General features: G+C 44.5%; 1 protein-coding gene across 1 annotated transcript in view; it reads right to left on the bottom strand.

Annotated features, from left to right (window-relative positions):
• The window catches only part of POLR2E (RNA polymerase II, I and III subunit E), a 39,384-nt gene that overhangs the window by 1,800 nt on the left and 25,341 nt on the right, over positions 1 to 12,243 (bottom strand). The window contains exons 5-6 of the mRNA XM_082264756.1: positions 6,420 to 6,478; positions 3,504 to 3,582 (exon numbers count right to left, since the gene is read on the bottom strand). Of these exons, the coding sequence (XP_082120882.1) occupies positions 3,504 to 3,582; positions 6,420 to 6,478 (138 nt within the window). The remainder of the gene's footprint in view (positions 1 to 3,503; positions 3,583 to 6,419; positions 6,479 to 12,243) is intronic.

Below are 12,243 nucleotides of genomic sequence, written 5' to 3'. Positions count from 1 at the left end.
TTTTTTTTTAACCTGAAAGAGAAACCCATAATGAGCTAGTATGCATCGTATACTAGCTCATTATGAAATACTTACCTTAGAACGAGCCCCCGCCGTGCCGCCCACTTACCTCTGACGGGCGACATGTTCAGTCACCAATCTGCCGGGATCGCCACGCACGCGGGAGCCGACGGTCACGGCACGGGCTCTGAAGGAACGGCACCAGCGGGCATCACCAGTCGCCGGTGGCGCACCCCCCCCGCATTAGCATCAGCATGACACCCCGGGGAGGGGTGCGTGACAGGACAGAGGGGAATTCCGGGGGTCCGACCGTCCTAGGAAGGGGCACGCGTCCACCCCGAAACCCGCCATGGGGAGAGGCAGGAACAATTGCTCACCATACCTGGAACAGGCGAGTGCCATCTTCTGACAGAACCCCTCTCCACCGAGGTGGGGGTGAGAGGGCTGTCAGCCAATAGGAACGCTGCAACTCGGGCCTAGGCGAGACATTTAACTCACAGGGCCAGTCCCCGTCTAGTGCGAATATGTCGCGGCCAACCTAGCGCGGAGCTGGGGTCTGCGCACACTCACTGGCCGGCTGGGGTGACTACTGGATCTATATATCTAGCCCGTCGCCCAGATCCAGCTTAGTTGCTTTTAGATCTCACAGGAAAAAAATCCGGAGGGGAAAAAAAAAAACGAACTAGAATTTTTTTTTTGCCAGGACCACAGATCCCAGCAAGCAACTAGGTCCTGACTAGGCAGATTAAAACTGACGTCCTATAACAAAGAGGGGGAGTATACCTCCTGGGACTGCCCATAGGCGTAGCCAGAACCTTTCTGCCTAGTGTCCTACTCCTGTAGATGGCAGTATAACCCTACTGTTATGAACAACAGAGACTGCGTCCGTCAATGAATAAAGAAATCAAATTTTTCTTCTTCATCATTTTAGGCCAATTTGTATTCTGCTACATATTTTTGGTAAAAAAAAATCCCAAGAAGAGTAAATTGATTAGGGGCCAATCGAAGGGTTAAATGTGTCCCTAGGGGGTGCTTGCTAACTGTGTGGGGGGGTGGACTTCTGGAATGAACACAGGGACCTGTGTTCCTAAATAGGAGGAACACAGAAGCCCTGTGTTCACTGCTGACAGAATAGTGGCGGCAAACAGTACCAAACGTTATATCGCCATGAACGCCAGTGCTTGATCAAAAGTTCTAGCTCCAGGACATCCTATTTGACTAAGCTGTAAAGGCTTTCCAAGCCCCGCCTAGGGAGATTTTTTAAAGCAATGTACTTTGGCACCATTCCATAGGCTTACGCAGTTTTAAAGTATGACTTGCTTGGCATCTTATTTCGGCATAACATCTTTTAGGTTTTACCCAAAAATTGGGTATGTCAACCACTTAACGCCAAATCACATACATGTAAATCATTTGGCTTTAGGTGGTTGTACCAGGGTGATGCCTGCAGGTATAGGCATCAACTTGGTATTGTTTTATTAAAAACTATCAGAGCAGTTAATTAGCCACAGGATTGCTTTTACAGGCGGTGGGAGGGGATGCCTCCCCTCCCGCTGGTGAGCCTGGAATGGAAGTTGGAGATTTCGCCAGATTGTGGAGGACTGTGAGGTCCCCGATCGCCGTGGTATAGGAAACTGGAAGAGTCATCACTTCTGGTTTCCCGGATGTAAATGGCGCCATTTTTAAAATTGGTAAAGCATCTGAACACACCTTTGCGTGATTAGATGCTTTTAGGGCAAAGGAGATTTCTCTATAAAGGAGTACCTATTACTGCCTATTGCTGTAACAAGGGATGTTTGCATTCCTTGTAACAGCAATAAAAGTGATCATTTTTTTTTTTTTAAAAGAAAGTAATAAAAAATAAATAAATAATATCACACCACCCATGGAGGTATTGCCATGAACATCAGAATTTGTTGGCATTCCACGAGCATGCGCAATCTATTTGCTTGGCTTAACACCATCTTTTTATATTTTACCAAAAACCGATTACGTTTGTGTGCATTAGAATTCATGAAAGTATTTTTTTCCAAAAATATATTTGCATTCGAAAAACCACTGCGCAAAAAAAAAAAAAAAAATGGATTTTTGACTTGCCATAAAAATCCTTTTCTCTTAGGTTCATTGACGGACGCAGTCCTCTGATGCATATCAGTAGTAGGGTTATACTGCCCCCTACAGGAGTAGGACACTAGGCAGAAAAAAAATTCTGGCTACGCCTATGGGCAGTCCCTGGGGGTATACCCGCTCTCTTCCTGCATAGGATGTCAGTTTTGTATCAAAGCAGTGTCAGAGAAAACACCAACCAGAAACAACCAGTGCATCCACCAGCGCCTTATCTTGCACAGCAGTAGAGGTAGAAATATCCTCACTATCAGAGGTGGCCGGGTGCAAGGCAACAGACCCGGCCGGGAGACCCATGTCTGCGGTGGCTGAGTCGGACTCAGAATCCGAGACATCAGACGAGGCAGGGGTAGGTGGGGGTCGTTTCGCACCTCGCCCTCTAAAGGCCAACTCCACCCTGGACACAAATGCTTCCAGAACCCGCCGAAATTGCATCGGTGGACATTTGAGATCGGGGAGGCCCTGAGGCCTCCATGAGGGTCCATGTTGCACCAGAAGAACCCACCAGCAAAAACTTTTTTCCTCAAAGAAAAAAAACGGTCCCACTGCGCTACAGCCCCCCCCCCCCCCTCAACAGAGAGATAGACCCCCAGAACTCCCTGTGCCCCAAAAGGCAGCAGCCGGTCCCAGAACGCCTGCACGTGTCAGCAGCAGCTCTCCAAAAGGAAGTGAGCATTGAAGCTGCCCAGGGTGAAGGGAGGGGCTCCACCCACCGGAAAACGCCTCCAGGCACTCCCACCTACATTCCCAGCAGAGAATCCACCGCAAAATGGGAGAAAACGGGTGTGCCAAGATAACCACCATCATTGTAGCAGATGAGGCTACAAGAAAATCGCAGCCCCCGCGTGGCAAACCAGGACCCCCCCCCCCCATCATTCAGCAGGTAGGCCCTGGAAGAACCGACCAGCCAAGCGCCGCCAACGGCGCACCCCCAGACCCCCCATGTGGCCTGAAAACGTGTTCCCAGCCTCAGGTAGGGCCAAACTGTTTTTCTGCCTAGTGTCCTACTCCTGTAGGGGGCAGTATAACCCTACTACTGATATGCATCAGAGGACTGCGTCCGTCAATGAACGAGAGGAAAAACACATTTTTACTTCTAAACAAAAAGTGTCAGAAAAAGGGCTGGTCTTCAAGTCGATATAGTGACTTACTCTTATCGTTACCTAGTGCATACCTCCATTGATAATTTTATTGCCAAAAATCTCTACACAGAGTAAAGTGACTCCGGAATCAAAAGCCGTGCTGACTTGATTAATTTGTTTTATGCTAATTAGCAAGCCGGAAGGCTGGAGACATTTTCATATTATTTACTTTAACAGTTGATATTGCTGACTTGATTAATCATTCAAACATCCTGACAAAAACTGCACAAAACCTACCTGGCCTCTCTTTAAACCAAAATATCTTGCCACTGGGTCTCCAGCTTGAATGCGAGGGAGCTGGGATTCTCGTAATTTACTGAATTGATAGTTAAGGTACATAGGGCAGCAAAAGAGGATTTTCCAAGCTCAAAGTGGTTGTAAACTGCTGGCCTTTTTTTGGGAGCCTGCAAGGTAAAGCCATAATGTGCTAGTATGCATAGCATACTAGCACATTATGTTAAACTTACCTTAACAGGAAGTCCTCCCGCACCAAGAAGTCAGCGATGTAGGGGCTCCCATCTTTACTCGTCTTGCTACAGACTGGTCGGAGCCGCGAGGACGTCTCTCCCGGGCATGTGCTTGGGAGCCGCCGTTCATAGCCCAGGGCGCCCTGAAGGAACATCATGGGTATTCGTTCCTTCAGAGCACATGTCACTTGCTGCATGTTATGTATACATCTCCTAAATGGTACACGTTTAGAAGATATTTACACTATCTATAGGTAAGCCTCATTATAGGCCTACCTATAAGTAAAAGCAAAAGATGGATGTTTAACCTCCACTTTAAAGTATCTAAAAGCAATTTCCTCCCCTGTTTTGGATAGAGGGGTGTTGATTGTTGGGAGTTTAAACCCTCTGTCTCCATTTGTTCTGGTAGCCACTGTCACAGCTAAAAAGTTGAAAAAAATGTCAAATTTAAAGTTGTAACGAAGTGGAATAGAGACTTCTGCTTATGACATCCAAGAGGGAATTTCCCCTAATTTGATCTCATATCAATGTTTTGTCTGCATATAGGAAGTAAAGGGAATTCCAGAGGAACAGATACAGCAAGGAAAAACAAAAAGAATTGGCTCTAGATATAACTATCGATACAGCTGTAAAGCAGAACTTAAAAAAAAAAAAAAAAAATTAGGAACATGCAGGCTAATTATAGCAGAAAAGACATGCAATAAAATCAACTTATTTGCCTATTTGTATACCAAGAGATGCATGCATGCAGAATTCCAAATGGTACTTCAGTGCCTTGTTGTGTGGAATAGCTCAATACCATTCCTACAGTCTCTCAAACTTAGAACATTTACCAGCCACAAGGGGTTGGCCTTTTTGAGGCCTGGTGTGCTTTTGTACTTGTAGGATGAAGGACCAGTGAAAATTTGCCACTTTTTTGTAATTATAATTAAAAGGCCACATATGGCAGGAGCCCAGCTGCCACAAATTTCCCTGTCAGATCTTTATCCAAAATCATGCATTGTCGAGTTGAAGGGCTTTTTATAATTTATGTTGTCCAAAAACACTGCCGTCACCCATTATCAGCAATTCATGTATCAATATTTGTATTTTGTCTCACGGACTGCATTGTAATTCTTTCACAATTGGTTAAAATTAAAGACTTTAAAGATGTTATTTTTGAAATAACATCAGTCTTCGAGCCGGTTCACACAACTGCGACCAGAAAGTCGCCTCATAAGGGGCGACTTGTTAGCGCAACACTCAGCACGACTTGTGAATTATTTTAGGCAACTTATATGATAGACGGACTTTGTATTTGGCCAATCAGAATATGATGTGTTGTGACCCAATTCCCCTTTTCTGTTTTTTTTTTACTCATTTCCTCATTGCCCACCAGAAAAAGTTCTTAAAAATTGTCGTTTTTGATAGAGAGCCAATTATTGAAAAAAAATATAAAAAAAAAAAAGATTTTTGGATTTAGTGTCTGGGGGGGGTCTAAAAAGTGTACCTGTGAAGTTTCAGCTCTGTAGCATGTCCAGAACCAGAAAGAAAATAATTTTTCTTAGAATTTTTATTAGCGCAGGGATGGGGTTCCGCTCCTGTCACACCTGGGCGTTTTTGTTTCAGGTGTTTATCGGGCGTCTTTGGAGGCAGGCATGACATCTGAACTTCTGTATAGGGGTATACACACACACACACACACACACACACACACATTATATATATATATATATATATATATATATATATATCTACACACACACACACACACACACACACACACACACACACACATATATATATATATATATGTGTGAAAGGAGCGGAACCCTATCCCTGCGCTACTGAAATTATTTGCAGGGATGGTGTTACCCTCCTCACACACACACACACACACATTATATATTTATTGTGTGTGTGTGTGTGTGTGTACCCCTATAAAGAAGTTCAGATGTCATGCCTGCCTCCAAAGACGTCCACAAAAAAAGCCCAATAAACTCCTGAAACAAAAACGCCCAGGTGTAAAAAGGAGCGGAGCCCCATCCCTGCTCTACTAATAATTCTTAGAAAAATGATCTTTTTCTTATGGCGGTCACCCTGGCATAGCAGTCAGAGTCAGTTCACTCTAAACTACACTACGGTCACCCTGACACTTAACACTTTCCCTACAGAAACTAGATTATTGAATCTAACTATAGTGGTATATAGTACCCTAACTACACTGCATATCCCTTTCCTCACACTAAGTGTCCACCAGTGCCACGAATCAGTGTCCACCAGTGCAGGCAGAGATAATGGTATACACAGACCAGGCAGAGATAATCGTATATAGGAACTGTAGGCATGGCTGCAATGTGGGGAATGCCTGGTTAATTTTCCTCCTTCTTCCTGGAAAGTCGGATCACAAGTCGCTTCAAATAAGATAAGGATCTGACTTCGAGGTGACTCCCATTGAAGTCTATTGGCACAAGTCGGATACAAGTCGCCTCAAAGTAGTACAGGACCCTTTTCTGAAGTCGGAGCGACTTCAGTAGTGCCAATTAAGACGGCTCTCATTGATTTACATTGGATTTGTTATGCCAAGCGACTTGGGGCGACTTTAGGGCACACAAGTCCCCTGACAAGTCGCGGCAGTGTGAATGGAGTCTTAAACGGACAAACATTCATATTTTATCTACAAAAAAGGTACACCACAAAAGGATACTATCTTGCCAGCAGTTCTGTCACTTCATCTTTAGTCATCACCACATGTTCAGGTACCAGCTGGTAAAGAAAAAATAAAATTAAATAATAAGTCAAAACAATCATGATTGGGTTATGCAGCTGGTTGATTTATCCTCAGCATTTCGAGCAGAGAAAAAAAAAAATATATATATATATATATAACACAAATATCTACTGCTGTGTGATACTTAGGGCTCATTCACTAAAATACTAATATTAAAATATACCTATTAATGCTGGAGCAAGGTGGCACAAAAATGTTTTCTGTGTACACAAACAATTCTTTTATTTTTACGTGCACAGTGCAAGTGTGCCACTTAACAGATTTTATGGTACGAACAACAATGCCATTTTATTTGTGGATCATTAAGGTACAGAGGACTCCCAGGTATTCAGAGGCAATTAGGATGTCCAAAAACAGTCCAGCTGAGGGGGTGGGCAACAGAAATAAAACACTAACTGGCCCACAAAATTAAAAGGGGGATTCACCCCAGAAACAAAGAGATTATTCTCCCGCTCTACAAGACTCTGGTCCGGCCACATCTGGAGTATGCTGTCCAGTTCTGGGCACCGGTCCTCAGGAAGGATGTGCTGGAACTGGAAAGAGTCCAGAGAAGGGCAACAAAAATAATTAGGGGAATGGAGGACATCAGCTATGAGGAAAGACTACAAGCACTGAACCTATTCTCTCTGGAGAAGAGACTATAAAAGGGGGGATATGATATCAATGTACAAATACTGTACTGGCGACCCTAGCATAAGGAACAAACTATTCAGAGAAAGGGAATACAATAAGACACGTGACCACTCACTAAAACTAGAGGAAAGGCGGTTTAACCTTAAAGTGCGTAAGGGGTTCTTCACTGTAAGAGCGGTAAGGATGTGGAATTCTCTTCCACAAGCAGTCGAAATAGCAGGGAGCATTGATAGTTTCAAAAAAACTATTAGATGGGCACCTTAGAGACCACAACATACAGGGGTATACAATGTACGGGTAAAAGCAAACACACACATCATAGGTTGAACTGGATGGACTGATGTCTTTTTTCAACCACACTAACTATGTAACTATGTAACGAAATAAAACCGCAGCTTAACGCTCAAAGAGCTGCTAGAAGAACTTTACACCTAAAGATGACATCAGATTAGGTCTGAACATTCACCTAGTAAAACACTATCCGCTGTTTTACACTGTCAATTTTTAAAAAGGTAGGCTAAGTTTATATAATTTTACAGTGAATATTAACCGTGCTCCTTAAATATTGAAACCAATGTTAAACAAAAAATATCAACTTTAAAATAGAAAATGTCAAAAATATAAAAAAAATATAATAATGTGCATATATAAAATACAGAGTCCATAATCTGCCACCAGGTGTCTCCAGCCAAATGACAAATTTTAAATTGCAACAAATGTCGTCTTATAAATTCCCACACAAATGTTGAGTGTCTTCTCTCACCAACATTTAAGCACACAGTGCACTCACCGGACATATATGACCCCCATTATGGGTAGTCACAAATGGCTTATAGATATAGGGATGCCACTCTTGATGGACCTCACCGCGGATCCAAGGAGTCTGGCCCGTGATCACACACAGGCCCACCCACATTTGTAAACCTCCCAAACCAAGTATCATACAAGAAAAAAAAAAAGGGAGTGCTATTTTGTAAAAAACACACATGAAATTGCACTTAGTGTTAACAATCGACATCAGCTTAATTAAAAAGCAGGGGTTCCGGTTTGCGTTCCACAAAGGCATAAGTGGTGTGTCACGCAGATCCCACCCAACGTGTTTCGTTAGTAATGTCTGTCGTCATTAGGGGGTCACATGACTGGACACGTCCCTTCCTCTTCTATATACACTAACCGCCATATGCAGATATCCAATCCAAATCAATCCACTCTTATTAAAAACCAAATTAAAAAGGACTCGTATCGGAAACCCAAATTTAATTCCAGTACTTTGCAGCCCATATTCCAAATTAAAAGTATAAATTAAAATAAAACTTTTAATCCTAAGGAATGGTGTGAATGTTATTCACTAGGACTACTTATACTGCCCCCACAGGTGATGTATAATACACCATCTCTGAATTATATGGGAGGATAGTATGGCAACATAATTCAAGCCCCTTTTTCCCTCTAGTGGAGGTTAAGTATACTATATCTAAATTACGTAAGGTCTTACGCCATCGGTGGTGAACGGTACCGATTAATAATTGGCAAATTTCACCTACACTAATATAACCCTACCGTTATGCGGTCACTAGGGGGGATTGAATTCAGTTAAGACACCTCTCTATGACATACATTCAATAGTTCGATATGAAACAATATAAAATCAATATCCAGACTAATACCTGCCGGGTTTAAAGTATTTAATTCAAATATCCATTGATATCCTCGGTCATATTTCCTCCCCTCCAATGGGGCTCAACCCTGTCAATCTCCCACAAAAGGACATAGGACTGGGGTGTCCCTATTGTCATGAGTTCTAAAATGAGAGGCTATGCTTTGGGAATCCCTTCTTGAGGTTATTCATATGCTCTTGGACTCTGGTTCCCAACTTTCTTGTTGTACGACCAACGTACTGTAGCCCACAGGGACAAGTTTTGAGTAACGTGTGGGGAATCACCGGTGATGAACTTGTTAAATTTCATACTCTCTCCCCGTACTGTTCAATTAAAAAAAGTCTACCTTTCTTTTCTTAGTTCTCAACATTTTACATGCCTTACATCTTTTACAATGGAAAAAAACAGTTTGATCCAGAAAGGGGACTTTTCTTTTAGGTGGGTCAAAAATTTCAGGGCTAGTCTATTTCTTATATTTGGCACTTTACGATAAATTGTGGTTGTTTAGGGAGAAAAACTACTTAGCGTCTTGTCCCTCAACAACAACGGCCAATGCTTCTTCACAGCATGTTCAAATAATTTTTCAATAGGAACTATCAATTTAAAAAAAAAAAAAAAAATAGAATTTTTGTAAGAACTTACCGTAAAATAATTTTCTCCGAGTCCTCTAACAGACACAGCCACTTCAGTTTCCTCACAAATGGGTAATGCGCCACCTACAGGAGTAGACTAGGCAGTGAAACTATTTAGAAAACATTTTTCACTAGACACACCCTTAGGGGCTGTCCCCGTAGACATTACCCCCAGACACATCCAGCTTCATAGTAAGCAGTGAAGGAAAAAAAAAAACACCAAACCCCAATAGAGGGGCAGGGACTGCGTCTGTCAGAGGACTCAGAAAATAATTTTACGGTAAGTTCTTACAAAAATTCTATTTTCTCTTACGTCCTCTGACAGACGCAGCCACTTCATAGTTTCCTCACAAATGGGATGTCCCAAAGCAGTGTAGGCATGAGGGTTGGGAAGAAACGCAACCACTAAACAGTAACGATCCATAAAAGGTCAGAAAAAAATGTAGGCAACAGAAGCTCAACCAACAGGAGCCAACCCCAAAATGAAAATTCACCCCAGGAAGAGAAAAACAAGTCTCTTCAGCAAACAGCAGCCTTCAAAATCTTGCGGCCAAAAGGAAGCATCCGAGAATGCCAATAAGTAAATCTTGTAGAATTTTGTAAAAAAGTGTGTACTGACAACCAGGTCGCCGCCTTACACACCTGAGCCACAGAAGCCTGATGGAGAACAGCCCAAGAGACACTCATGGCTCTAGTAGAATGTGCCCGCATGGGGAAAGGAAGAACCTGACCCTTTTGTGAATAGGCCGGAATAGTCTGTCTGACCCACTTGGAAATGGTTGCAGCGGACACAGCCGAACCCCTACGAGGGCCCTCAGAATGACAAACAGGGAATCAGACTTTCGAAAAGATTCCATGGCCGACAGGTAAATCCTGACTGCCCGGACCACATCCAGAGTATGCAAAGCAAATTCCTTGGGATGCTTGGGCTTCGCACAAAGCGAAGGCAACACAATATCTCCATTGAGGTGGAAAGCAGACACCACCTTAGGAAGAAAGGATTGGTTGGGTCACAGAACAACCTTATCCCTATGAACGACCAGATAAGGCGAAAGGCAAGACAGCGCCGCCAACTCAAGACACCCTGCAAGCAGAGGTGATAGCCACAAGAAAGGCAACCTTCTGGGACAACACAGGCAGATAGACTTAGGATATTCTCAAAGGGAGGTCGTTGCAAAGCGGCCAAAATCAAATTCAGATCCCAGATGATGCACCCTTTTACAAAGGTGCGAATCAAGGAATTAGTCGCCAAGGGACGCTGGAAGAAAATGACCAAGGCCGACACCTGACCCTTAAGCGCGCCCAAAGCCAAATGCTGTTCCACACCTTTCTGCAAGAAAGCCAAGACCGAAAAGGAACGAGGATGCAACCCTTTGCAACTCCCACCAGGCAATATACGCCTTCCAGGTACGATGATAAATCTTCTTGGAAGTAGCCTTTCGAGCCATCAAGTTAGGAATTACAGCATCAGAGAGACCTCTTATCTCTCAACACCTGGCTTTCAATAGCCACACCGTTAAAGCCAGAGACCGTAAAGCAGGATGGAAGATCGGCCCTTGAGAAAGTAGATCTTCCCTAAAAAGGCTGCCACCAGGGAGCCTCGACGACCATCCTTACGAGGTCCGCGTACCAAGATCGATGAGGCCAGTCTGGAGCCACCAGAATCACCTGCACCTGTTCCAATGCCAATCTGCGGAGGAACTTGAACAATTGAATCAGAGGGAAGATTGATTGGGGTGAAGGGTGATTGATGTAAGCCACAGCCGTGGCATTGTCAGTTCGAACCCGAACTGGGTGACCGTGCAACCAAGACGCCCAATGTAGCAGGCGGTGTTTTAATTGCCCTGAGCTCCAGGACATCGGCAAGGAAGATTCCTCCCTTGACCACACACCTTGGGCACAGGTTGCCCAGAACTGCACCCCAGCCCATCAGGCTGGCATCCGTGGTGATCACTGTCCACAACAGCGGCAGAAAGGACTTGCCCTGACTCAGAGCGGGCGACAGAAGCCACGATAGCTCCGACCTCGTGAGGCGGCTCAAACGAACCACGCTGACAAAGGACTGAGGGTCCTTGTTCCATTTTGCAAGAATTTCTGCTTGCAGAGTCCTAGTGTGAAACTGGGCAAACGGGACTGCCTCGAAGGGCGACACCATCAGCCCCAGGGACCGCATGCAGGTCCACAGGGAGGAGAGATAGCTGTCCCTGAGGACTCTGATCTTGCCCTGCAAGGTCTGAAGTTTCTCCTCTGGGAGGAAAACTTTGCTTGAGCGGAGTCCAAGACCATGCCCAGATAATTCAGACGCACTGACGAGGTCAGTCCCGACTTCTGGATGTTGATGGTCCATCCGAACTTCTGGAGCGTCAGATTGCCCGACAGAGTGGCACACAAGCTTGCCCGTAGCAGGAGATCATCCAGATAACCTAGGACTGCAATCCCCTTGTTGGGGAGCCAGCAAAGGGGCCAAAACTTTTGGTGAAGACCCTGGGAGCCAAAGCTAGATCAAAGGGTAATGCCACAAATTGAAAATGTTCCTCTGCTACTGCAAAGCGGAGAAACCGCTGGTGACCTTCGTAGATAGGGATGTGCAGGTACTTCTGCACCCGTACAAACTGGTTCAGATATTTTAGGTCCAGGATAGGACGCACTTTGCCCTCCTTCCTGGGTACCGTGAACAGGTTCGAGTAGAAGCCTCGAAACCTGTCCCGCTGAGGAACTGGTACAATGGCGCCCTGTGCGAGATCTTGCACAGCCCCCTCCAGATCCCTTAAACAATTGGGAGACAGACTCCTCGCCGTCAGAGTGTGAGGACAGGGA

The sequence above is a fragment of the Pelophylax lessonae genome (genome assembly GCF_965119305.1).
Source record: "Pelophylax lessonae genome assembly, chromosome: 1".
NCBI classification, from domain to species: domain Eukaryota; kingdom Metazoa; phylum Chordata; class Amphibia; order Anura; family Ranidae; genus Pelophylax; species Pelophylax lessonae.
Note: the sequence above shows the minus strand (reverse complement) of the source record. Positions and strands in the feature narration are given on the sequence as shown.